General features: G+C 48.4%; 1 protein-coding gene and 1 long non-coding RNA gene across 2 annotated transcripts in view; one reads left to right on the forward strand and one right to left on the reverse strand.

Annotated features, from left to right (window-relative positions):
• The window catches only part of LOC134488509 (uncharacterized), a 679,404-nt gene that overhangs the window by 240,569 nt on the left and 411,010 nt on the right, over positions 1-27,825 (forward strand). The window lies entirely within an intron of this gene.
• On the reverse strand, positions 1,256-27,446 carry LOC134488609 (perilipin-3-like). Its single transcript, XM_063291072.1, has 11 exons — positions 27,437-27,446; positions 26,611-26,693; positions 24,555-24,699; positions 24,287-24,417; positions 16,579-16,861; positions 16,371-16,492; positions 15,257-15,367; positions 13,119-13,398; positions 6,161-6,348; positions 4,484-4,636; positions 1,256-1,943 (listed from the first exon to the last, which is right to left on the reverse strand). Exons 1-11 carry the CDS (start codon positions 27,444-27,446, stop codon positions 1,497-1,499), a joined length of 1,953 nt encoding a protein of 650 aa, XP_063147142.1. The 3' UTR covers positions 1,256-1,496.

The following is a 27,825-nucleotide window of genomic DNA, read 5'->3' on the forward strand; positions in this document are numbered from 1 at the left end:
TGACTTTGTCAATTTAGAGATCAAGCTGCAAAGCCCCCAAAAGGCGTTCATTTTGTCACCATGTCATCCAATGCCCCAACTTTGATCCCAGACATTGCTAACTAAAAGGAACAGAGGTTGAAGCAAACTGAGATTCTCCGACTGAGTGACCCCCTCTAGGTAGGCAGTCCCGAGTTAAAAGCCTTGCTACGTTTCTTCTCGTGTCCCTGGTGCATGGTTTGGCCCAGCAGTGCGCATCGGCTGCTATTCAGGCACATCCAGGTTTGGGGCCACAGAAGGAGGACCTGGTTTGAAAGAATTGGTCTCTTCTACTTCTCCAGTTAGAAGGACCATGGAGGACAGTGCTCAGGATCCTGAAGCGGATAGTATATAAATTTGATAAATAAATAAGGAAAATGCTGCTTTAAAACCCGAACAGCTGGAGTATGAGCAGCTGGACAGGGGAACCTGTGATCCTAGAACCCCAAATTGTATTGGAATCTCCTCCGTTGGCTACGTTCAAGCAGAGACTGGATAGCCATCTGTTGGCGAGGCGCTGAGCATGGGTTAGACTGGATGGCCTCAAGGGACCCTTTCGAGGAAGGACTTTCCCATTCTGTGTCAGCGTGGGTGTCAAGTGAGCGAACACAAGGTGGGCATCAGCTGCCAGGGATTCAGGTCAGCAAGTGTCACCACTTCCAGGGACTTCCAACAGTTGCCAAGGTTTAGGTGCCACGTTTGGTAATGCCTCATCAAAACAATGGGCATTGGGTCTTCCCTACTGTTGTAATGGTATGTGAGAAAGACCTTGGGAGACGGGGCAAAGAGAAGCTGATGAGGGAACAGTCAGATAAGAGACGGCTTAGCCCACAGCTGCATAATGGGCAGAGAAAGAGGCTCAGAAGGGACCCTCCCTAGTTTCTTGGGCTGTAAAGGGGACGGGGGGAGATTTGTCCTTTCAGCCTTGCAAGGTTCTGTTCCTGCAGCCTTCCAATCAAGTAGAGCCAGCTCATCTGGCCGTGTTTCCTGCCTGGTCCACCTGGGAAGGCTGACACCAATCTTGCAAGGCTGAAAGCTTCGCCCCATTTCTCAAGGCCTTTCTCACATACCATTACGGCTGTCCACTATCCACCAACGGCCACATCACCTCTACCAGTTAGGTAGCTAACAATCGGGGCCGGGATGTTTAGCTGGAACAACACATCTCCTGCGGCCAGGGCCCCTGCTTGGGGGATCATTTGAGGAGACCGTTAAGGAACGTGCAGATGCCTTCTGGTGTCCAGGGGTGTTTAATTGGAAATGATGCCAGAAGCCCTCTTCCTGCCCCGGAGATGGTCCGGGGGTGCCCACCTACCTCCTCCCTCCCGTCTCAGCCCCAGCCCTGTTCTCAAAGCAAAGGCCCCCCCATGGCTTCGGTGTGAGACTCCAGTCTTGGGCACGGCCCCAGGTGATGCAGCAGAGCCGGAGGACTGTAGGTCAGCTGACTCGCAAGGCCGGCGTCGGTGGGCCAAACGAGACTACGGTCGCGGTGGGGCTGGTGAAGGAGGGTGGGGAAACGGCCGAGGCCCAGAACTCTCCCCCTTGGCCTTCTGCTCAGAGGCGGGCCCTTCGCGCGGCCTGCTGGCGGGCAGAAACAACAGCTCCTTGCCTGTGCGGGAAGAACTTGGCTGGGGGAGCCAGTGAGACACAGAGTTCCGAGCCATGAAATCCAAAAGGTCGTCCAAGTTTTCCCGGGCACTGGCTAGTTTTTGCCGGCTTTGGAGCACGATGCTGCTGGGCAGGTCCTTGAGGTTGGTGGTGGACGACAGGTACCCCTGCATCTCCTCCAGATTTTCGTGGATCTCAGTCACCTTTTCCTGGAGATGCGCGGGGAGTTCGGATATATGCGGCAAGAGGTTCTGGTAGGTGTGGTACAGCTCCCGAGCCAAGTCCCGGGTCAGAAGAAACGCTCTCATCTCCAGTTGCTGAAGGGAAAGAAAGAGGAATGATTCGGTCCCTTATCTTTCCTGGGTGAGATCCCACCCTTTAACTCAGGCACTAGCCTTGCGTTGCGAAAAATCTCCCCCATCACCGTGGACTTCTAATGCAGTGTTTTTCAACCTTGGCAGCTTAAGGTGGGTGGACTTCGACTCCCAGAATTCCGCAGCCAGCATTTGTGGACTTCGACTCCCAGAATTCCCCAGCCAGTTGGCTGGCTGGGGAATTCTGGGAGTTGAAGTCCACACAGCTGAGAGTTGCCAAGGTTGAAACACACTGGGTTAGTCCCAGGGCTCTTTGTTGAGTATGAACCTAGTGGCAGGAAGTTCCAGGGACCTTGCCATGCTGGCTGGGGAACTCTGGGAGTTGAAGTCCACACAGCTGAGAGTTGCTAAGGTTGAAAAACCCTATTGCAGTGTCTTTATAGCACCACCCAACCATTGTTGCAGCTTTATTGTTACTTGGGGACAACAGTGGTTGTAGTGGACTACAGTGGACTCGAGAGCATGGTCGTCATAGTTAAGTGCATGCAGCCCAGGAGTTTGCAAGATGACCCATTGGGGTGCAGGAATAGAATGTCGGTTTATATTTATTTTTTATAGAATTTTATCTATATAAATCTATATACATCTCTCTCTTTATAGATATGTACGTACGTACGTACGTATGTATGTTTATCATTAAAAAATAAATTTTAAAAAACTAGAACAATTTTTTTAAATCTGTTCAGTTGTGTCCAATTCTTGGAGACTGCCTGGACAAGTCCCTGCCGTTTCCTTGGCAAGGTTTTTCGGAAGTGGTTTGCCCTTGCCTCCTTCCCAGGGCTGAGCGAGAGTGGCTGGCCCAGGGTCACCCGGCTGGCTTTGTGTCTAGGCGGGACTAGAACTCCCGGTCTCCTGGTTTCCAGCCTGGTGCCTTAACTGTGACACCGAATAGACTTAAGCTAATGCTAATATTTAATATACAATATACAATATACAATATACATACATACATACATATATATATATATATACCATATATACTCACAGACAAGCAGACACTTTTAGGTGCCCAAATACACTCACAAAATTGCTTTTGACTTATCCACAGGTGGGCTTATCCGCAAGTATATATGGTAATACTTTTTTAAAGTGCCCGTATATCTTGTATATACTCACGGGTGAGCCCATCCGCAGATAAGCCGACCCTCAAAACTTAAAAATGTAAAATGTTTTAATTTTCACAATTGGCTTATCCTCAGGTGGTGCCTTTTTCATGGTATTTTGGTTAAAAATTCGAGGGTGCCCTTATCTGCGGGTGGGCTTATCCATGCGTATGCACAGTGGCACGCTTTGGGGTCTGTTTTCTGTTGGGCAGAATATATCAGCACGAAGGTTTGTGGAGATATTTTATAGATAAATAAGGATACATAGAATGGGGGTGCATGGTCAAAAACCTTTGATAAAGAGTGCAATCAAAAGAGTTGGGGGACCACTGCTAGAGACTGCCCAGAGTCGCTCTTGGAGTGAGATGGGCAGTGATGAAATTTGAAATATAAATAATATATATATAAAAAAGTAATAAAATGAAATATAAAAAAGTAATAAAATGAAATATAAAATGAAATAATAAAATAAACTATGAAATGAAATGAAATGAAATAATAAAATAAAATAAAATAATGAAATGAAATGAAATATTAATAAAAGAAAAGAAAAGAATAAAAAAGAAAATAAGAAAAGAAAATAAGAAAAGAAAAGAAAAGAATAAAATAAAATAAAATAATAAAATTAATAAAATTAAATTAAATTAAATTAAATTAAAATAAAATAAAATAAAATAAAATAAACTATGAAATGAAATGAAATGAAATGAAATAATAATAAAATAAAATATAAAATAAAATAAAATATGAAATGAAATATGAAATGAAATGAAATAATAAAATAAAATAATGAAATGAAATGAAATATTAATAAAAAAAGAATAAAGTAAAATAAAATAATAAAATATAAAATAAAATAAAATATAAAATATAAAATAATAAAATAAAATAAAATAAAATAAAATAAAATAAAAAATAAATAAAATAAAATAAAAATAAAATAAAATAAAATAAAATAAAATAAAATAAAATAAAATAAAATAAAATAATAAAATAAAATAAAATAAAATAAAATAAAATAAAATAAAATAAAATAAAATAAAATAAAATAAAATATAAAATAAAAAATAGAAGGTGCTCTCTGTTGCCAGTGGGGAAAAAGCCTGGGCCTCTAGAACAATGCCAGCTTTTAACCCTGTTCCACCAAGTGATGGTTCCCCCACCAGGGATGTCCAAATTGGGGGGGGGGGGGAGTTCGAAAAAAACCTAGATGGGGGCCGTGCCTAAAAAGGGGGGAAGGATTTCACCTGCACACTCCTGGACACCTTCTTGACTCTTTTGCCTCCCTCCCGATGCTCCTGCTACCCCCCCCCCCGTTCATTCTGCCAAGCCCCACTGACAGACCCTGGTCCCCCGAGGGCTCCTGCTTCACCGAGATACCTCAGGCAGCAGCGTCAGGGACTCCTTGACCGTCCCGGTTACGGGCTTCGGGCTGGGCACGTCCTGCGGGGTGTTCCACTGGGTCCACAAATTGCGCATGTGCTTGGGCACACTGGAAAAGGTGGCACACCCTGTGGTTTGGGCGTAATCCACCTGGAGTGGAGAGAAAGAGGCATGGAGCAGTCACATATTTATGGGGTAGGCACTTTTTTTCTAAGCACCGTGTAAGGCAGGGTTCCTCAACCTTGGCCACTCTAAGCTGTGCGGACTTCAACTCCCAGAATTCCCCAGCCAGCAAAGCTTTGCTGGCTGGGGAATTCTGGGAGTTGAAGTCCGCACAGCTTAGAGTGGCCAAGGTTGAGGAACCCTGGTGTAAGCCTGTTTTGCTTCATCGCTGTGAACCTCCTCTGTGGCTGAGGGACTGGACCCAAAGTCCCCCAGGGGGCTTCTGTGGCTCAGCAGGGACTAGAACCCGGGTCTCCCCACCCCTAGTCCAGACCCTTCCTCGCTACTTCTGATTGATTTTTGGGCTGGGAGGGAGGGACTGGCCCAAATCAGCCAATGAGCTTCTGTGGCTGACGGGGGACTAGAACCCGGGTCTCCCCACTCCTAGTCCTGCCCTTTCCCCACCGGACCACCCTGGCTGTTTTTGTGGATCAGAGGAAAGCCTGTGTGTGAACCTGCAGCGTGCAGAAGTCCAAAAGCGTGCAGGGAACAAACATGCTGCCAAATGCATGCCACCCATTGGTTAATCTTTTACGAGGGCTCGGAAGTCTACCTATGGGATTCTTTCCTTCTGAGAACATTTGCATCCTGCACGTGCCTTGCCAGGCGGAGCCCAAGCATCCACGGGCATCGAAGCCAAAGAGCTGAGAAATGCAACATTGCAAGCCAGCACGCTCTTCGCTTCAATCAATAAGTAATCAGGGAGAATGCATTTCCATGAGCTGAATGTCACCCATCGGACCACTCATCCTGGCTGGCCTGCATTCTCCACACTGAGAATGGTTTGCTTTGCTGGGGCTAATTGAATAAACACAGGTGGCAGAGTTCACAGAACACACTGAAGCATAAGACAAGGGGGCCCAGAATGCAGTTCAAGCTTAAAAGCCCTGCAGGGGCTCCTGGAACCCACTTCGCCCCTTAATTCTTGCCCCACTGGATCCTCAGCCTACTGAAGTGGTTAGTCTGGTATGCAGGCTGAGTCAACAGACATTGCAGGTTCCTGCCATCAACCATGATCCTCACATCTTACTAAGCCGGTGTTTCTCAACCTCAGCCACTTGAAGATGTGTGGACTTCAACTCCCAGAATTCCCCAACCAGCATGAATTCTGGGAGTTGAAGTCCAGACATCTTCAAGTTGTTGAGGTTGAGAAACACTGCACTAAGTCAAAGGATGGTGTAGTTGATGAGTATGCAAGTCATTGGGTGAATATTCGGGTCTGAGGAAATATCTGGAGAACTTTGAAACAAGGATGGAGGACCTGCAACGGTGGAGGACTTTGAAACAAGGATGGAGGACCTGCAACGGTGGAGGACTTTGAAACAAGGATGGAGGACCTGCAACGGTGGAGGATTTTGAAACAAGGATGGAGGACCTGCAATGGTGGAGGACTTAGAAACAAGGATGTGATGGTGGCGGGGCTGGCCTGTTCCAGCTCCTACTCAGACCTACCATCTCTAAGATCTGATCAAGCAGTGAGAGGTTGTTGTGTGCATTCTGACGCGCTGCCTTGATTTGGTGCAACACAATTTTGAAGGCCCGGTTCCTCAGCTGGGTCGAAAGGGCGTTGATCCTCACGAAACAGCCTTCCTTGCAAAGATCCTGGTAAGACGTGTCCTCTGGGCCGGAGCTGGAGGGGGCTGAGAAGACACACATACACATCTCCTTGACATGGCAGCCTCAGGGTGCACTTTGCCACCACTGGGGTTGAGGTCTCTGGTGTTTAAGAAGACTCTAGGCTGAACATCACATCTCAGTGCTGGGCGGTCACCTGACGTAATAAATAGCACGTGGGAAGGCCCTTGGGGGACAAGAGGAAGAGCTGCAGACTAGGCAAAATTCAGGTAAGAAGCAGCTGGGTCTGCAGAAGGAATGGGGACGTGATGTGACAAACGTCTCAGAAGGGACCCTCCCTGGTTTCTTGGACTGTGAAGGCAAGATGGACTTTCAGACTTGCAAGAGTCTGCCAATGTAACCTTAGGTAAAGGTAAAGGTTTCCCTTGACATGAAGCCCAGTCGCGTCGGACTCTAGGGGGCGGTGCTCACCTCCGTTTCAAAGGCAAAGAGCCGCCGTTTGTCCATAGACACTTCCTCTGTGGTCATGTGGCCAGCATGACTACACGGAACGCCATTACCTGCCCGCCGAAGCGGTACCTATTAATCTACTCACATTTGCATGTTTTCGAACTGCTAGGTTGGCAGGAGCTGGGACTAGCAACGGGAGCTCACCCTGTCAGGTGGATTCAAACCACCAACCTTCCGATCGGCAAGCTCAGCAGCTCAGCGGTTTAACCCGCAGTGCCACCACATCCCTTAACACAACTTCTGGGTGCTTCTTGTCTGGACTACCTCTCAAGGCCTGAGCCTCTATTTGCAATCCTGCACCAGCTATCCTGGCTCCCAGCCTGCTGATGGTGGGACGAAGTACCAGAGATACCTTCTTTGATCTGGGAGCCTTCTGCCCTACTTCTCATTAAATAAAAGCATTCTTAGAAAACAGTGAAAGCCTGCATGTTCTGCTGTGTGATGTAGCGTTGCACCTGTCAGTGTGTGTGTGTGTGTGTGTGCGCATGTGTGTGACACATCTCCAAAGGGTAGATTGCCTGATGAGCTCATTTGAAAAAGCAAGATCAGCTTGCAGAGTCGGACTTCTGGAATGGATTCCAGTCCGTTGACCAGCGGTGGCCCTGGGAGGTGGCTGTGTTGTCTTCTGGGTAATGAAGGCATGTCATCTGGGTGGGTACGTGTGTGTTTGTGGGGGTTCTGCTCCACTCTCATATTTCATCTGTGTATGTGTTTGCATGTATACCTGCACTGGGAGCCCGGGATGGGCAGTGTGTGCTCTGCTCTGGCTCACAGGACCAGGAAGGAGAAGCTCAGAATGAGGCATTCAGCAACATCCAGAGCCGTTGCCCCTCTACAGCTTCTCCCTAGGGTAGGCTGACCATATTTCCTTGAGACAAAATGGGACACTGGGATGGCAAAATGGGGCTGGGCTGGGCGAGGGGCTGGATCGGCAAGCAGGAACTTCTCTGGTTTTCTCAGGCTGGGAATCTTCGGATTCCTTCGTTTGTGAGTGGCAAGGCTGGGCCGAAGAGTCTAGTGAACGGTTGTCCCTGACAAGCCATTCCTCCTCTGGCCGTGCTTTTACATTCTTTTCTTTCCACCCTTTCAAGGCAGGAGCCAATCAGCTTGCCCTTTGATCACCACCTATCAGCTGATCCCGTTTTTGCCTTTTTAGGTTTCCTGCCGGGTTGAGCTCTGCGGCTTTTTTCCCCGCCATTTCTGCTGAGCTCCCCCTCCTTCCACTCAAAGTCAGACTGCCTTCTGACAGGTTCGCGGGAACTTTCAAATTTCTAAGTAAGGTTTTTAAGAAAAAGGGACAAAATGGACATTTATGTTAAAATGACAGGACGGTCTGAAAATGTTAAAAAAAAAACAGGACTGTCCCATTCAAAACGGGATGTATGGTCAGCCTACCCTAGGAGGGCGTTGGGGGACATTTTTCCTGTGCCATCTCCAGCTGGATTCAGCCCATTTTCAAGTGAATTTTACGTTTATTTTGCCAGCTTCTCCCTGAACGATGTGTGCAGTAGGAAAATGGGCTTGGAATGCAGCTGCTGGAAGCAAGAATGATTGACTGATTGATTAATTGATTGATTGACTGATTGATTGATTATATGCCATCAAGTCATTGTGACTCTTAGCAACCCCATAGATAGTTTTTCTCCATGACGATCTATCTCTAACCCGGTCTTTCAGGTTTTCCAACGGTGCCCCCCTCGCCCCTGTAACTGCGTCCAAGAATGGCTTCCATATATATTATATATTATACAGCAAGATAAATGCAAACACTTAGAGTATGGTTTCTAAAGTTTATACCAAGAAGCTCTGCAAATTAGTTGGAGTACAAAGAAGGGGGAAGTCAGAAATTAAATATTTATCTATATTATTGTTGGGGTTTTCTCTTTTCTTTTTCTTCTTTTTTAACACTTACAAATAATAATATAGTGGAGATTTTAGCATTAAGTTCAAAAATGTGTCCTCCTGTTTTATACCAGGGAAACTACTCAATCTACTTGGCATTTTTTTTACTAATGTTACATTGAGCATTAACTGTATAACTTCAGTAATTATCTGCCCATTTATGAATACTGTCTTTTTGGAAAATACACCTTTGTTTTAAATAATTAAAAATAAATAAATCTAGGGATCTCCTCTTCAGCAAAGGATCGTTACCTTGTTGTGGTGCTGGAGCTTGAGCATCTCAATGATGCCATGAGCTAAACCGTGAAGGGCCACCCAAGACGGGAAGGTCATGACAGAGAGGTCAGACTAAATGCGATCCCTGGGGAAGGTAATGGCAACCCACCCCAGTATTCTTGCCGTGAAAACTAAATGGATCAGTGCAACCAGAGATATGTCGGTATGCCATTGGAAGATGAGACCCCCAGGTCGGAAGATGGTCAAAATGCTACTGGGGAGGAACAGAGGATGAGCTCAACTAGCCCCAGACGTGATGACGCAGCTAGCTCAAAGCCAAAAGGACGGCTAGCGGCCGACGGTGCTGGTGGTGAACGGCGAATCCGATGTTCTAAGGATCAACACACCAGTGGAACCTGGAAGGTAAGATCTATGAGCCAGGGCCAATTGGATGTGGTTATTGGTGAGATGTCAAGATTAAAGATAGACATTCTGGGCGTCAGTGAACTGAAATGGACTGGAATGGGCCACTTCACATCAAATGACCACCAGATCTACTACTGTGGACAAGAGGACCACAGAAGAAATGGAGTAGCCTTCATAATTAATAGTCAAGTGGCTAAAGCAGTGCTTGGATACAACCCAAAAAACGACAGAATGATCTCAATTCAAATTCAGGGCAAGCCATCTAAAATCACAGTGATCCAAATATACGCCCCAACCACAGATGCTGAAGAAGCTGAAGTAGAGCAGTTCTATGAGGATCTGCAGCACCTACTGGACAACACGCCTAAAAGAGACGTTATTTTCATCACGAGAGACTGGAATGCTAAGGTGGGCAGTCAAATGACACCTGGAATTACAGGTAACCATGGCCTGGGAGAACAAAACGAAGCAGGACACAGGCTGATAGAATTTTGCCAAGACAATTCACTCTGCATAACAAACACCCTCTTCCAACAACCTAAGAGACGGCTTTATACATGGACTTCACCAGATGGACATCACCGAAATCAGATTGATTACATCCTTTGCAGCCAAAGGTGGCAGTCATCTATACAGTCGGTAAAAACAAGACCTGGAGCTGAATGTAGTTCTGATCACGAACTTCTTCTTGCACAATTGAGGATCAGACTAAAGAGATTAGGGAAGACCCACAGATCAGCTAGATATGAGCTCACTAATATCCCTAAGGAATATGCAGCGGAGGTGAAGAATAGATTTAAGGGACTGGACTTAGTAGATAGGGTCCCGGAAGAACTATGGATAGAAGTTCGCAACATTGTTCAGGAGGCGGCAACAAAATACATCCCAAAGAAAGAGAAAACCAAGAAGGCAAAGTGGCTGTCTGCTGAGACACTAGAAGTGGCCCAAGAAAGAAGGAAAGCAAAAGGCAACAGCGATAGGGGGAGATATGCCCAATTAAATGCAAAATTCCAGAGGTTAGCCAGAAGAGATAAGGAATTATTTTTAAACAAGCAATGCGCGGAAGTGGAAGAAGACAATAGAATAGGAAGAGACCTCTTCCAGAAAATTAGAAACATCGGAGGTAAATTCCAGGCCAAAATGGGTATGATCAAAAACAAAGATGGCAAGGACCTAACAGAAGAAGAAGAGATCAAGAAAAAATGGCAAGAATATACGGAAGACCTGTATAGGAAGGATAACAATATCGGGGATAGCTTTGACGGTGTGGTCAGTGAGCTAGAGCCAGACATCCTGAAGAGTGAGGTTGAATGGGCCTTAAGAAGCATTGCTAATAACAAGGCAGCAGGAGACGACGGCATCCCAGCTGAACTGTTCAAAATCTTGCGAGATGATGCGGTCAAGGTAATGCATGCTATATGCCAGCAAATTTGGAAGACACAGGAATGGCCATCAGATTGGAAAAAATCAACTTATATCCCCATACCAAAAAAGGGAAACACTAAAGAATGTTCAAACTATCGAACAGTGGCACTCATTTCACATGTCAGTAAGGTAATGCTCACGATCCTGCAAGGTAGACTTCAGCAATTCATGGAGCGAGAATTGCCAGATGTACAAGCTGGGTTTAGAAAAGGCAGAGGAACCAGGGACCAAATTGCCAATATCCGCTGGATAATGGAAAAAGCCAGGGAGTTTCAGAAAAACATCTATTTCTGTTTTATTGACTATTCTAAAGCCTTTGACTGTGTGGACCATAACAAATTGTGGCAAGTTCTTAGCGGTATGGGGATACCAAGTCATCTTGTATGCCTCCTGAAGAATCTATATAACGACCAAGTAGCAACAGTAAGAACCGACCACGGAACAATGGACTGGTTTAAGATTGGGAAAGGAGTACGGCAGGGCTGTATACTCTCACCCTACCTATTCAACTTGTACGCAGAACACATCATGCGACATGCTGGGCTTGATGAATCCAAGGCTGGAGTTAAAATCTCTGGAAGAAACATTAACAATCTCAGATATGCAGATGATACCACTTTGATGGCTGAAAGCGAAGAAGAACTGAGGAGCCTTATGATGAAGGTGAAAGAAGAAAGTGCAAAAGCTGGCTTGCAACTAAACCTCAAAAAAACCAAGATTATGGCAACCAGCTTGATCGATAACTGGCAAATAGAGGGAGAAAATGTAGAAGCAGTGAAAGACTTTGTATTCCTAGGTGCAAAGATTACTGCAGATGCTGACTGCAGCCAGGAAATCAGAAGACGCTTAATGCTTGGGAGAAGAGCAATGACCAATCTCGATAAAATAGTTAAGAGCAGAGACATCACACTGACAACAAAGGCCCGCATAGTTAAAGCAATGGTGTTCCCCGTAGTAACATATGGCTGCGAGAGCTGGACCATAAGGAAGGCTGAGCGAAGGAAGATCGATGCTTTTGAACTGTGGTGTTGGAGGAAAATTCTGAGAGTGCCTTGGACTGCCAGAAGATCAAACCAGTCCATCCTCCAGGAAATAAAGCCAGACTGCTCACTTGAGGGAATGGTATTAAAGGCAAAACTGAAATACTTTGGCCACCTAATGAGAAGACAGGACACCCTGGAGAAGATGCTGATGCCAGGGAGAGTGGAGGGCAAAAGGAAGAAGGGCCAACCAAGGGCAAGGTGGACGGATGACATTCTAGAGGGGACGGACTCGTCCCTGGGGGAGCTGGGGGTGGTGACAACCGGCAGGAAGCTCTGGCGTGGGCTGGTCCATGAAGTCACGAAGAGTCGGAAGCGACTAAACGAATAAACAACAACAAAAAGGGATCTCCTCGCATCACTTCAATGGAATGACAGAAACTGCTAAAATATTTAAAATAAAATTAACTGTGTGTGTGTATGCAAGTATATACTGTATAGATACAGAGACAGAGATGATATATTTTTATTTTTATTTATTAAACAGATTTATAAGGCCGCCCAGCTCACTGGTGACTCCAGGCAGCTTATAGAAGAGATAGAGAGACAGAGACAGAGACAGAGACAGAGACAGAGACAGAGACAGAGATAGAGATAGAGATATAGAGATGATAGAGAAAGCTTTTTTTCCCCCCGAGAGTGTTTTTCTGGGCAACCTTGACCAGACATGGCCCATTTTCAAACTTTCTCCAACTCTTCCCCTGCCCCCACAGCAAATTGGGTGCATTGGATTGGAACGGGTGAAAATGGTGGATATCCTGTGGCCTACGGTTAGTTTGGAAATGTTTCTATAGCCCAGAACATGGAGAACCTTTGAAGGAAACATCCCAGAGAGTTGGAGGAGTGGCAGGGAACATCTCCCCCACGCTCTTTGGGAAACAGTCGCTTCAGGTCTGGACCTGTGCAGAATACCCACAAATTGCCCCCACGTGTGCCCATCAGCTCCCACCCTAATCAGGCTCTTCACTCTCAAATGGATCACAGAGCGGCTTCAGCTGAAGCCTAGTTCTGAAACTCCCAAACATCCGGAAACCAGATGGTTTTGTTGTAAATCGCCCAGAGTCCCCTTTTTGGGAGAGATGGACGGTGATAGAAATTTGAAAAACAAACAAACAAACAAATAAACAAACAAACCAGCTGCTTGTCAAACAGCTGCCCTGTTCCCTGTAGGACACCCCAGTCGAGACAACCCTGAGGGAGAATGATGCTATCAAAGGGTTCTGAAAAAGCTATGGGCTGATAGTTTTAAGCCCGGGGAACACTGAAGAAGAACAAAAAAAGGGTTAGCACATCTGTAACAAGAGGTGACTTCTCACCCACGTTGGCCTCTGGCACCGGAAGGTAGTAATTCAGCCATTCCTCTGATTTACTGAGCGCCCGCTCAATCGTGACCGCAAAGACCTGTCCCACGGGCGATTCCACAAATGAGCTGAGGCTGGTGGCCATTGCTGACAGGGGTTCCTTCCCAGCTGGCTTGGGGTGAGAAGACATTTCTTCTGCAACCTCACGAATAGCCTTGTCTTTCCCTCTTTGGGACAGCAGTCTCCCCTTGTGTGTCCCGAAAGCGCCGTCAGCTTCTTCTTTCTTTGGCCAAAGCTGGGAGCAGGAGGAGACATGGAGGAGAGACGTGAACATAAGCCCTCCAACGGGGGGTGGGGGTGGGGGTGGGGGTGGGGGTGGCCATCTTTGTCAAATCCTCTTGCCTTCTGCTGCATGTCAGCGTAGCTCGCAAGGCTACAAAATTCAGGCAAACCCATCGAAAGAGCCAAGAAGTAGTAAACCCGTGAAAGCAAAGCCATGAGATAAGGAACCGGAGAGGAAATATAGGTAAAAGTAGGCGACACATCCCCATGCGTTGTATCTACATGCTACTAAAACTCTCAGCGTTTGTCTGTTTGTACCTTCCATCGGGCGAAACGGTGCATCGTAGGGCAACTATTTTTGAGCCAAGTTACCTCAAATGGGCTAACTTACAGAATGCGTCCAAAATCCAGGACCCATGGCTCCCGTGGGATTGAAATTTGGCAAAGTTGTGACCGCTTCAGCACTACAGTGCCTTCAAACTATACTTCCCAGAAACCCGTCAGTTGCATGGTGCAAGGAAAGATGGGAGGGGCATATCCCTGCCCTCTTTCCCACCTCTCTCCGGCCCCTGCACCCAGTTGGCTGGCGGCAAAGCCCAATGGGCAAGCGGCAATTGACTGCTTTGAAACGAAGGCCGAAATTTGAAATCTCCTAAGGGCGGTGGGCGGTGAGGGAGCGACTCGGATGCCTGCTGGGGAGGTAGGGCTGGCTGGGTGGTGCCGGCAGTTGATGGGCAATCCCTCTTCTTCCCTGTAGGGAGGGGGCCCCTGGGGACACACCGAGATGGGGAACAGTTTCCTTTGCGGTCCACAGCTCCCTTTGTCCCCCCCCCCCCCGCAAAGTGGCAGGCAGTTCCACGGGTCAGCCGAGGAGGAAGAGGAGTGATTTCCGACGCTCTCTGCTGGCTTCCCACAAGCAAAGCCAACAACGGGGAAGCTGGCAGGAAGTTGGAAGTCGCTCCTGCTCCCACTGCCGTTTTGCCCGCCCACGGTCATTCTGTTGATCTGTTTAGGGAAGGAAATATCTCTGAAAGGATGACCCAGCGGGTCACGGGTTGCACCGTCTCCCTATATACCTTGCATTGCTCCTGAAGCGTCTTTGTTTCCATCCCATCCTTCCACAACCTCACACCCTGCTTTGTTGTTAAAGCTTCTCAGCTCTTTCTTCCAGGACCTCACCTACTTCATTCAACCACAACTTTCTTCATTTTCAACCCATTCAATTCCTTCATTCAGGTACCTGTTTGTGATCAGACCCTCTCCCTATAACCAAACCACCTCACAGTATTTCTCCCTCACTGGCCACTCCTTCGATCCCCATCTCACATTCATTCTTGACGGTCTTCCTGTTTTTCCTGCACGTGCTTCTTTCAACTTACTTTTACATCTGCAGGCGATTTTTGCTTTCAACCTACTTTGACTAATGCACATTGGCTATTCCACCTGCAAAGGCCAACCTTTCCATCTTCTGATAAAATATCTGACATCTAGTAGAATCAGAAAGGATGATAGGTCTGAAGAAAATATATATATTTTCAGGATGGGAACAGAGTATATTCCACCATAAGGACTCTACCTGTCCTAACAGTGAGACACACACTGAGACGAGGAGTAGTTCTCTAGTGTCTATTACTGCTACATAAACAGAATCCTAACAAACTGAAGAAGCGTGGGAAAAACCCAGACAGATAAACCCCAAAGGTTAAGGCGGTCCCGATCTGTGTCTCTTTGAATGGCTACCTAATTCCTCAGTACTAGGCATGCGTTTCCCACCCTGGATGGGAGCCCCTTCCTGCTCGCCATCATTACTCATGACATCACCCGGGTGCTGTTTTGGGAAATGGGTCTTAAATGTCAATAAGCGGGTCTACCTTAGCTTCTGTTCGGGTTGCTATTTCCGTCTGTGAATGGTGGTGGATCGCGGCTATTTCATTCATGATGGATTGCAGTCCCCTTGGGACAATTTCAAGGACTGGTTTGGTCTGACAGAGAAGACAAAGAAGTCAACTTCTTAAAGGACCAGATCTTTACCAAGTGAGTCAATGTTGCTCTAAAGGGTATTTTTTTTCCCCTTCACCTGCTACTTACTCTTTTAAGACGATGGTGGTCAAATCCAGGACTTTCTATGTTTTCCCCTAATGATGTAGGTCCCTTTGACTAAAAGTAAAGATTCCAGTCATGTAGAAGACTGGGTAGAAGTGTTCAGAGTGGTTCCAGAAGATGAGACAAGAAAAATGGGTTTTGATTACCAGGAAGCAGATTTCAGTGGGACACGAGGGCAGCGTTCTTAATGGTAAGAGCTGTTTACTTCATGACTGCCTTGGAAGGTGGTGGACCCTTCTTGTCTGGAGGTATTTAAACAGAGGCAGCAGGCTGGCTGTCTGGGATTCTGGAGCAGTGGATTCCTGCATTAAGCAGGATATTATGGTATGTGGGAATGACCTTGGGAGATGGGCAAAGAGACGCTTCCAAGGGAATGGTCAGATAAGAGGGGACATAGCCCACAGCTGCATAATGGGTAGGGTAAGAGGCTCAAGATTGATGTCAGCCTTAGCAGGTAGACCAGACAGGAAACACGGCCAGATGAGCTAATTGTAAGGCTACATTAACAGAATCTTTGCAAGTCTAAAAGTACAATTTTCCCACTGTCTCCCTTACAGCCCAAGAAACTAGGGATGGTCCCTTCTGAGCCTCTTTCTCCTCCTATTATGCAGCTGTGGGCTAAGCTGCCTCTTATCTGACCATTCCCTAGGCAGCATCTCTTCGCCCATCTCCCAAGGTCTTTCCCACATACCATTACACAGGGGCTTGGACTATATGTTCTCCAAGATCCCTTCCAACCCTTCCTGTCTATGATTCCATGAGAAGGAAAACATTCCTAACAGGAGAGTTGGACTAGATGATTTCCAAGGCCCCTCCCAAGCTTCCCGATCACGATTTGATGAGTCTGTGATTTCCAGTTTCTTAAAGGAAGGAACGCAATACCTTTTCAAACAACATATGGAGGATTGACTTGTCCTCAGGGATGGTTTGTGGGGGACTGACTGGTTCTCTCAGGGGAAGCAGTGCAGAGCTTGGTGGACTCTTCTCTGGAGAAGGAAGTGGTCCTGCAAGAAAGAATCTGGTCTGAATTACTGGTTCTCTCCTGAGGGAGAGATCTCCAGTCCCTCCTTCAATGGCAGCCAAAGCTTACGTGGGATTTTGGAAGTTGGGGGCAAGGTTGCCAAGGCCTCACTCTTGGGTGGGGGAGGGGAGGCTGATGGCTCCTTCTCAGAGGCTTTGGGCTGCTCAGAAGCTCTCCATTCTGCTTTGGGGACTGCAAGCTCTTCCTGTGAGTCTGATTCTGGCAAGATAATAATCGGTCCAGATGGTGTGTCTGAGACAACCAACTCCTTCTTAGGTGGCACCTGAGTCAATGTCTGCCCTTTAGCAAGATGCTGAGCTGCTGTGTCCTCTGTCCGAATCTCTTTCTTGTCCTAGAATGGTGGTTGCAGAAGAAGGGAGGAGAGTTGAGAGGAACGCCAATGGGACAAAATATACATTGGGCTGGGTGAACTGTGTCCGGTATGTTAGATTTTATAAACAGAAATAAAGCGTGTTGCACTTCATGCTTTATGCAAGGGTAGGGGAAAACTATACTTTGTGAAATCTCTTATCTCTTTTGCCCCCCAGTACAGAATATGCATATAAAACTCTAAATGAAGTCCCCGAAGTTCCAGACAAAGCATTTCTAGACAAGAAGATTCTTGGAAAAGTGCCCGTCTGGTCCATGTCCTTGGGAAGACCTCTGCACCAAGGGGGTCCATGGGAAGACCTTGGACCTTCTTGGTGTAGAGGTCTTCCCTTGGACCCTCTTGGTGTACAGGTCTTCCCTTGGACCCCCTTCGTGTACAGGTCCTCCCTTGGACCCTCTTGGTGTAGAGGTCTTCCCTGGACCCCCATGATGTAGAGGTCTTCCCTTGGACCCTCTTGGTGTAGAGGTCTTCCCTTGGACCCTCTTGGTGTAGAGGTCTTCCCTTGGACCCTCTTGGTGTACAGGTCTTCCCTTGGACCCTTTTGGTGCAGAGGTCTTCCCATGGACCCTCTTGGTGCAGAGGTCTTGCCTTGGACCCTCTTGCTGTACAGGTCTTCCCTTGGACCCCCTTGGTGTACAGGTCCTTCCTTGGACCCTCTTGGTGTAGTGGTCTTCCCTTGGACCCTCTTCATGTAGAGGCCTTCCCTGGACCCCCTTGATGTAGAGGTCTTCCCTTGGACCCTCTTGGTGTAGAGGTCTTCCCATGGACCTTCTTGGTGTAGAGGTCTTCCCTTGGACCCTCTTGGTGTAGAGGTCTTCCCATGGACCCTCTTGGTGAAGAGGTCTTCCCTTGGACCCTCTTGGTGTAGAGGTCTTCCCATGGACCCTCTTGGTGTACAGGTCTTCCCTTGGACCCTCTTGGTGTAGAGGTCTTCCCATGGACCCTCTTGGTGAAGAGGTCTTCCCTTGGATCCTCTTGGTGCAGAGGTCTTCCCTTGGACCTTCTTGGTGTAGAGGTCTTCCCTTGGACCCTCTTGGTGTACAGGTCTTCCCTTGGACCCCCTTCGTGTACAGGTCCTCCCTTGGACCCTCTTGGTGTAGTGGTCTTCCCTTGGACCCTCTTGGTGTAGAGGTCTTCCCTTGGACCCCCTTGGTGTAGAGGTCTTCCCTTGGACCCCCTTGGTGTAGAGGTCTTCCCTTGGACCCTCTTGGTGTACAGGTCTTCCCTTGGATGTTCTTGGTGTAGAGGTCTTCCCTTGGGCCCTCTTGGTGCAGCGGTCTTCCCTTGGACCCTCTTGGTGTACAGGTCTTCCCTTGGACACTCTTGGTGTAGAGGTCTTCCATTGGACCCTCTTGGTGTAGAGGTCTTCCCTGGACACCCTTGGTGTAGAGGTCTTCCCTTGGACACTCTTGGTGTACAGGTCTTCCCTTGGACCCTCTTGGTGTAGAGGTCTTCCCATGGACCCTCTTCATGTACAGGTCTTCCCTTGGACCCCCTTGGTGTAGAGGTCTTCCCTTGGACCCTCTTGGTGTAGAGGTCTTCCCTTGGACCCCCTTCGTGTACAGGTCCTCCCTTGGACCCTCTTGGTGTAGAGGTCTTCCCTGGACCCCCATGATGTAGAGGTCTTCCCTTGGACCCTCTTGGTGTAGAGGTCTTCCCTTGGACCTCTTGGTGTAGAGGTCTTCCCTTGGACCCTCTTGGTGTACAGGTCTTCCCTTGGACCCTTTTGGTGCAGAGGTCTTCCCATGGACCCTCTTGGTGCAGAGGTCTTGCCTTGGACCCTCTTGCTGTACAGGTCTTCCCTTGGACCCCCTTCGTGTACAGGTCCTTCCTTGGACCCTCTTGGTGTAGTGGTCTTCCCTTGGACCCTCTTCATGTAGAGGTCTTCCCTGGACCCCCTTGATGTAGAGGTCTTCCCTTGGACCCTCTTGGTGTAGAGGTCTTCCCATGGACCCTCTTGGTGTAGAGGTCTTCCCTTGGACCCTCTTGGTGTAGAGGTCTTCCCATGGACCCTCTTGGTGACGAGGTCTTCCCTTGGACCCTCTTGGTGTAGAGGTCTTCCCATGGACCCTCTTGGTGTAGAGGTCCTCCCTTGGACCCTCTTGGTGTAGTGGTCTTCCCTTGGACCCTCTTGGTGTAGAGGTCTTCCCTGGACCCCCTTGATGTAGAGGTCTTCCCTTGGACCCGCTTGGTGTAGAGGTCTTCCCATGGACCTTCTTGGTGTAGAGGTCTTCCGTTGGACCCTCTTGGTGCAGAGGTCTTCCCTGGACCTCCTTGGTATAGAGGTCTTCCCTTGGACCCCCTTGGTGTACAGGTATTCCCTTGGACCCTCTTGGTGTAGAGGTCTTCCCTTGGACCCTCTTGGTGTAGAGGTCTTCCCATGGACCCTCTTGGTGCAGAGGTCTTCCCTTGGACCCCCTTGATGTACAGGTCTTCCCTTGGACCCCCTTGGTGTAGAGGTCTTCCCTTGGACCCTCTTGGTGTAGAGGTCTTCCCTTGGACCCTCTTGGTGTACAGGTCTTCCCTTGGATGTTCTTGGTGTAGAGGTCTTCCCTTGGGCCCTCTTGGTGCAGCGTTCTTCCCTTGGACCCTCTTGGTGTACAGGTCTTCCCTTGGACCCTCTTGGTGTAGAGGTCTTCCCTGGACACCCTTGGTGTAGAGGTCTTCCCTTGGACCCTCTTGGTGTACAGGTCTTCCCTTGGACCCTCTTGGTGTAGAGGTCTTCCCATGGACCCTCTTCATGTACAGGTCTTCCCTTGGACCCCCTTGGTGTAGAGGTCTTCCCTTGGACCCTCTTGGTGTAGAGGTCTTCCCTTGGACCCTCTTGGTGCAGAGGTCTTCCCATGGACCCTCTTGGTGCAGAGGTCTTCCCTTGGACCCTCTTGGTGTACAGGTCCTCCCTTGGACCTTCTTGGTGTAGTGGTCTTCCCTTGGACCCTCTTGGTGCAGAGGTCTTTCCTGGACCTCCTTGGTGTAGAGGTCTTCCCTGGACCCCCATGATGTAGAGGTCTTCCCTTGGACCCTCTTGGTGTAGAGGTCTTCCCTTGGACCTCTTGGTGTAGATGTCTTCCCTTGGACCCTCTTGGTGTACAGGTCTTCCCTTGGACCCTTTTGGTGCAGAGGTCTTCCCATGGACCCTCTTGGTGCAGAGGTCTTGCCTTGGACCCTCTTGCTGTACAGGTCTTCCCTTGGACCCCCTTAGTGTACAGGTGTAGAGGTCTTCCCTCTTGGTGTAGAGGTCTTCCCATGCACCCTCTTGGTGAAGAGGTCTTCCCTTGGACCCTCTTGGTGTAGAGGTCTTCCCATGGACCCTCTTGGTGTAGAGGTCCTCCCTTGCACCCTCTTGGTGTAGTGGTCTTCCCTTGGACCCGCTTGGTGTAGAGGTCTTCCCTGGACCCCCTTGATGTAGAGGTCTTCCCTTGGACCCGCTTGGTGTAGAGGTCTTCCCATGGACCTTCTTGGTGTAGAGGTCTTCCGTTGGACCCTCTTGGTGCAGAGGTCTTCCCTGGACCTCCTTGGTATAGAGGTCTTCCCTTGGACCCCCTTGGTGTACAGGTCTTCCCTTGGACCCTCTTGGTGTAGAGGTCTTCCCTTGGACCCTCTTGGTGTAGAGGTCTTCCCTTGGACCCTCTTGGTGTAGAGGTCCTCCCATGGACCCTCTTGGTGCAGAGGTCTTCCCTTGGACCCCCTTGGTGTACAGGTCTTCCCTTGGACCCTCTTGGTGTAGAGGTCTTCCCTGGACACCCTTGGTGTAGAGGTCTTCCCTGGACCTCCTTGGTATAGAGGTCTTCCCTTGGACCCCCTTGGTGTACAGGTCTTCCCTTGGACCCTCTTCATGTACAGGTCTTCCCTTGGACCCCCTTGGTGTAGAGGTCTTCCCTTGGACCCTCTTGGTGTAGAGGTCTTCCCTTGGACCCTCTTGGTGCAGAGGTCTTCCCATGGACCCTCTTGGTGTACAGGTCCTCCCTTGGACCCCCTTGATGTAGAGGTCTTCCCTTGGACCCTCTTGGTGCAGAGGTCTTCCCTGGACCTCCTTGGTATAGAGGTCTTCCCTTGGACCCCCTTGGTGTACAGGTCTTCCCTTGGACCCTCTTGGTGCAGAGGTCTTCCCATGGACTCTCTTGGTGCAGAGGTCTTCCCTTGGACCCCCTTGGTGTACAGGTCCTCCCTTGGACCTTCTTGGTGTAGAGGTCTTCCCTTGGACCCTCTTGGTGTAGAGGTCGTCCCTTGGACCCTCTTGGTGTAGTGGTCTTCTCTTGGACCCTCTTGGTGTAGAGGTCTTCCCTTGGACCCTCTTGGTGTAGAGGTCTTCCCTTGGACCCTCTTGGTGTAGTGGTCTTCCCTTGGACCCTCTTGGTGGGTCCAAGGGAAGACCTCTACACCAAGGGAAGACCTCTACACCAAGGGAAGACCTCTACACCAAGGGAAGACCTCTACACCAAGAGGGTCCAAGGAAAGAGCTCTACACCAAGGGAAGACCTCTACACCAAGGGAAGACCTCTACACCAAGAGGGTCCAAGGGAAGACCTCTACACCAAGGGGGTCCAAGGGGAGACCTCTACACCAAGGGGGTCCAAGGGAAGACCTCTGCACCAAGAGGGTCCAAGGGAAGACCTCTACACCAAGAAGGTCCAAGGGAAGACCTCTACACCAAGATGGTCCAAGGGAAGACCTCTGCACCAAGAGGGTCCAAGGGAAGAGCTCTACACCAAGAGGGTCCAAGGGAAGACCTGTACACCAAGGGGGTCCAGGGAAGACCTCTACACCAAGAAGGTCCAAGGGAAGACCTATACACCAAGAGGGTCCAAGGGAAGACCTGTACACCAAGAGGGTCCAAGGGAAGACCTGTACACCAAGAGGGTCCAAGCAAGACCTGTACACCAAGGGGGTCCAAGGGAAGACCTCTACACCAAGAAGGTCCAAGGGAAGACCTCTGCACCAAGAGGGTCCAAGGGAAGACCTCTTCACCAAGAAGGTCCAAGGGAAGACCTCTACACCAAGATGGTCCAAGGGAAGACCTCTGCACCAAGAGGGTCCAAGGGAAGAGCTCTACACCAAGAGGGTCCAAGGGAAGACCTGTACACCAAGGGGGTCCAGGGAAGACCTCTACACCAAGAAGGTCCAAGGGAAGACCTATACACCAAGAGGGTCCAAGGGAAGACCTGTACACCAAGAGGGTCCAAGGGAAGACCTGTACACCAAGAGGGTCCAAGCAAGACCTGTACACCAAGGGGGTCCAAGGGAAGACCTCTACACCAAGAAGGTCCAAGGGAAGACCTCTGCACCAAGAGGGTCCAAGGGAAGACCTCTACACCAAGAAGGTCCAAGGGAAGACCTGTACACCAAGGGGGTCCAAGGGAAGACCTCTACACCAAGAGGGTCCAAGGGAAGACCTCTGCACCAAGAGGGTCCAAGGGAAGACCTCTGCACCAAGAAGGTCCAAGGGAAGACCTGTACACCAAGAGGGTCCAAGGGAAGACCTGTACACCAAGAGGGTCCAGGGGAAGACCTCTACACCAAGAACATCTGCAACTTTCGGTTGTCAGAGCTATAGCAAAAGGACCATCTAAGACATTGTATCATAACCTGATGCCTGATAGCAGTGCTGAATTCCTCACCATTGTGGGCTGCTGAATGGCACCAGGCTGGCTGGGGATGAAGATGCCACTGCCCAATGTTCAGAGCTGTTCAGACTCTGTGGTGACAATCCCTTTCAATTAGGCCTGGGTGTAGGACCAAAATATAATTGGTTCCTCTGGTAGCTGATCTTGGTTGGTGTTTGGATGGGGGTAGAACGTCTCTTTTGGTCCTACTGGAGTTCTTGGAGGTCTTTGATGCCACTGACCAAAGCACTGTTTCTCAGCCTTGGCAACTGTAAGCCATGTGGACTTCAACTCCCAGAATTCTGGGATCTGAGGTCCACCCATCATCAAGCTGCCAAGGTGGAGAAACACAGGACCAAGGTATCATGTTGGACCACCTGCAAAGGTTGGGGATTGGCAGTACTGTTCTACTGTGGTCCCTCTCCTTCCTCAATGGGTGGTTTCACTCAGTGGTGGCAGAAGGGAGAGATCAGTTGCCTGGGCTTTCCTCTTCCCCAAGTATTGATTTTCCCCTCCTGCTCTTTAAGCATTGCTGGGATGCCACTGGGAGAGGCCATTCATCGTTTGGAGTGAGGTATCACTAGTGTGGCTGATGATAACCAATTGTCCACCACCTATCCTGAGCTGAGGGGACATTCTCAAGGTCTTGACCTGGTGCCTGGAGGGTCTGGATGGGGCAAAATAACCCAAATTGCAGTTTGCTCAGAGAAGGTCTGGCTCCCAGCTTGCTTCGGTGGTCCTCCTGGACATCTGGATCCCAACTACCAGGTCTCACAGGGATTGAGCAGTTGCATTCTAGACGCTCACCACAGGACCCAATTGCCTTCTTTCATCCTTGCTCCTTAGCGGCTGGTGTTCAAGTGAGTCTAACCCTATGGGGAGGCCCTTCATTCTATCAGCCCCAAATCTCCCCATATTTTCATTTTCATGGATGGCCCCAAGTTCTTACATTATGAAAAAGAGGGGAAACTTTGGGTCACATTTCTGAAGCACCAGTTTCCTGTACCTCCACCTTCCTCTTCCTCTTTCCCACCATTGCTCCGAGCTTAAAAACCCAAAGTGCTGTGCTTCTCCTGTGCAGGGACTGTCTCCCCCCACCACCCCAAGAAAAAAGCATCCCAGAAGGGGGCAGATAAACCACATCTTAGTCCTGTCAAGGAAGTAGGAGAAGGGCTTACAGAGCCATCAACAATGAAGCTCAGTCCGATCTTCAGCAAAAACACAAGCTGATCTTTTCTGATCTCAACCAGCTAAACAAGGTCAGACCTGGTTCATCCTTGGATGGGGAGCCAGCAGGAAGTTCCAAGTTAGTAGGGCAGATTGAGAAAGCAGGAAAGATACATGCCAATGGCGGCTACACTATAGTTGGGTGTTTCTCAACCTTGGCAACTTTAAGACATGCGGACTTCAACTCCCAGAATTCCCCAGCCAGCCAGACTTACGACCAATCATTTAGTGACCATTCAAAGTTACAACGGTGCTGGGAAAAGTGACTTACGACCAGTCCTCACACTTACGGCCATTGCAGCATCCCTGTGGTCACCTGATAAAAATTCAGGGCACCGGCATGTATTTACGATGGTTGCAGTGTCCCAGGGTTGTATGATTGCCATTTGCAACCTTCCCAGCAGGCTGGGGAATTCTGGGAGTTGAAGTCCACACGTCTTAAGGTTGCCACGGCTGAGAAGTCCTGCTCTGGTTGCATGGGTTCATCCACAAAACCACCAGAAACGAACCGCATTGTGGGAAACTTTATGCCTTTTTTGCACTAATAAATAGAGACCTTTTGAGGAACAATGTTCTCCTCCACGATTCGCTGAGATGCTGGGGATGTCTCTTCTCCCAAAACTTCTTCTTCCTCTTCTACAACTTGGAGCCTTGGCTCATCCTTGTCTTGGGCCTTGGTTTTCCGGGCTGTGAAGGTGAACCTCAGATGAATTTCCCAACCCAGTGAGACTCCGATCCCGAAGTCCACCCCAACTTCCCAGCTGCTGTAGCTGCTCGTTCCCCACCTTGGCCACCGTGCCACCCACCCTACGGCCGGTACTCACGTGGACTCTTCGAGCGAGGCGGAGTATCTTTCGTGGTGGAAACTCTGTCCACCACAAGGTCGAAGTCATACGGTTTGTCATCCAGGCACGCGTCGGAGTCCACGTTGAGGATCTCACTCAGGCTGAGTGTTCTGTTAATTGCAACCTACAGGCCAAAGGAAGGGTGGGGGGTCCACCGTTTGCACACAGGTCCACAATTCTATACAACTTGTACACTTTCTTTCCTGCACACTTTTCTTCTTAAGCATCTGAAAGATTTCACAGGTATCACATTCATGGTCCTTACAATGTCACTACTCCGACGTCTATTGTACCTTCTCCCTCAATGCCCTTGCCATCTGTCTACCCCACAGAGCGTCCAAACCTCACGAGCAGATTGCAGATGTAGTTTTCCTTCAGAGTAGTTTACACCCTGTTGTAGCGCCCTTACTCTCCCAAGTAAAAGACGGGCAAGGCATGTAGGGCACTTGTTCCACAAACAGCCTTTATTTATTTTATTACTTTACTTTACTTTACTTTTTACTTTACTTTTTACTTTACTTTTTACTTTACTTTACTTTACTTTACTTTTTACTTTACTTTACACTTTACTTTACTTTTTACTTTACTTTACTTTTTACTTTACTTTACTTTACTTTACTTTACTTTACTTTACACTTTACTTTACTTTACTTTACTTTTTACTTTACTTTACTTTACTTTACTTTACACTTTACTTTACTTTACACTTTACTTTTTACTTTACTTTACTTTTTACTTTACTTTACTTTACTTTACACTTTACTTTACTTTACTTTACTTTTTACTTTACTTTACTTTACTTTACTTTACACTTTACTTTACTTTACTTTACTTTACTATTTTATTTCTATAGGTGCGCATCGCAACAAGTGACACTGGGTGGCATAAACTCCACTTTACTAGGGGTTGGGCTAGGTGATCTCTGAGGTGCCTTCCAACTCTATGATTCTATGGTTTATTTGCTCTTTCTCAAAATCTTGCCTTTGAGTCTTTGAGGTGGTCTCCACGTTTGTTTGTTTGTTTATTTAAATTTTTATCCTGCCTTTATTATTTTTATAAATGTATAAAATTTTATAAAATTATAAAGTTGTGTTACCATCATTCTCACTGCTAAAAGTTTTCTGGTGTTTAGTCTAGGATTCTGCTCTCCCTTCCCTTGGCGATTTGGCAGCCCCCCCCCCCCTTAGCCCTTTGTAAGGCTAGCAAGACCTGGCTTTTTATCTATGCCTTGGGATAGGATAAAATAGAATATAAAGAGTGGAACGAGGGTGACTGGGGCTGGCAACGGGGCATCCGAAGAGCCCAAGGGTTTGGTTTTTGTTTGATCATTTTCCTGTTTTATTCTTTTATGGTTACGTTTTATAGTTGCTGGTTTTACCGCTGTCGTGAGCTGCCCAGGGCGGCCCGACAAATCCTTTAGATAAAATAAATAAATAATCAGCCCGCATGGACCTTGGGACGTTATGCCTTGATTCTTGAGGCTTCTGACTCCAACGTGTAGGAATATATATTGGTTTTTGTTGTTCATTACTCTTTTTTACTTGTTTTATTGTTTTAATACACTGGAGGTTGCCCAGAGTTGCTTGGACAAGGGAGGTGGCTTATGCATTGAACAAATAAATAAATGTTAAACAAAATTCATTGTGAAAGGAATATGCTGTATTTCAGTCCTTGGTGGTTTGGATATGCCTAATAATGTTCATGACAAACACAATGAGAGCCTGTTTGGTGTTGTGGTTAAAGCACCGGGCTGGGAACTGGGAGGCTGTGAGTTCTAGTCCCGCCTTAGGCACAAAGTCAGCTGGGTGACCTTGGGCCAGCCACTTTCTCTCAGCCCTAGGAAGGAGGCAATGGCAAACCACTTCTGAAAAAAACGTGTCAAGAAAACTGCAGGGACTTGTCCAGGCAGTCACCGAGAATCGGACACGATTGAAAGGATTAAAAAAAACTGCAACAAACTCATTCTTGCGCTGAATAATGTTGCTTTAACTCTTTCACTCCAACTATCCAACCCAAAGTAAAGAAGCAGGCCTACCTTCTTCTCCTCCCTCAAATACAAGGTTTCTGACAGACAATCAGAGGAGCTGGCAATCATCTTATATTCTTCTGAGGCCCAAACTAAATAAAAAACATTCAGTCTCTTTATTGATTGCAAACATTTGTATATCCCACCCCTCCTTCAACCTATTCTCCATCCCATTCAGGACTCAAAGACAACATTTTTCTGTGCTTTCCATAATTCTCTTTCGATTTCGGCTTTCCCCCTTCAGCCTTGGTGGCTGTTTCAAAACCATGCATTGCCTGAACACAACCCTGCAAGAAGTTAGATGATAATGATTTCTTGCCCCGAGCCAGCTTGCTGGGGGACAGCGGGTGGGTGGGCAGTCAAGGATGGGTTGCAGGTTTTCAGCACATGCCCTCCTTCTGAGCTGTCACATAAACAAAGCAGGACACTAGTCCTCATTGTTCCAAAATAAGAACGGGCCAGTTTAAGTATGAATTGCACTCAGTGGTAGCACCTGAACTGGGAAGGGTTAATTCCTGGATGGGAGACCACTAGGAAATGCCAAAGCTGTAGGCATATCCAAAAATATTGTGAAAAAGGCAATGACAAATCACACTCCCGTTGTGGCCAAAAGGCAGCAGGGTTGGGTCTATGTAGCCATCCAGACTGACGCAACAGGGTGGATGGCAGGAGGACACATGGAATCAGGATGCTCCATTTCTTCTCCAGCCCATTAGGAGTCTTTGGAAGAGGCAGAGGACATGGTTTAATAAGAGGGGAGGCCTGCAAAGTTCCTGAGCACGTTCCATCCGTGGGTCCTCCCTGCCCAATCCGGCCGTTCTGCTTTCCCACTCACATTCCGCCATGATCTCGGCTTGGGAGAGACCGGGGCTTAGAAAGAAGTGAATCACGGCATCATGGTTTCCCCACCCAGGCTGGCCACCCTCCCCAGAGCGTCCGAGGCAAAAGAAAGATTCTCCCATCATTCCGGGCAGCCCTTGTGATGTAGCACGTGATGTCACAGATCAGGCGATGGGCCAGCATTTCCCCAATCTGGGGGCAGGGGGGGGGTTGGCACTACAACGCCCAGTATCCACAGCTGGCTGGGGATTCTGGGACTTGCTGTTCCCCCACCCCAGCTGGAGGGAGGTTGCATTGGCTGTGAAGGAACGGGGAGGGAGGCAACCCCAAGATCCACAGCACATGCAGTGGTGCTGTGCTCACAGCTGACCGTCTTGCACTTTC

The sequence above is a fragment of the Candoia aspera genome, chromosome 1, assembly GCF_035149785.1.
Source record: "Candoia aspera isolate rCanAsp1 chromosome 1, rCanAsp1.hap2, whole genome shotgun sequence".
NCBI classification, from domain to species: Eukaryota; Metazoa; Chordata; class Lepidosauria; order Squamata; family Boidae; genus Candoia; species Candoia aspera.

Excerpts from the sequence above, each read along its gene's own strand:
- LOC134488609 (XM_063291072.1), bottom strand. Across the intron at positions 24,700-26,610 it reads ATTTGAGGGAGGAGAAGAAG|GTTGCAATTAACAGAACACT; the intron begins GTAGGCCTGCTT and ends TTTGGCCTGTAG. Across the intron at positions 1,944-4,483 it reads CCCTGACGCTGCTGCCTGAG|CAACTGGAGATGAGAGCGTT; the intron begins GTATCTCGGTGA and ends CTTTCCCTTCAG.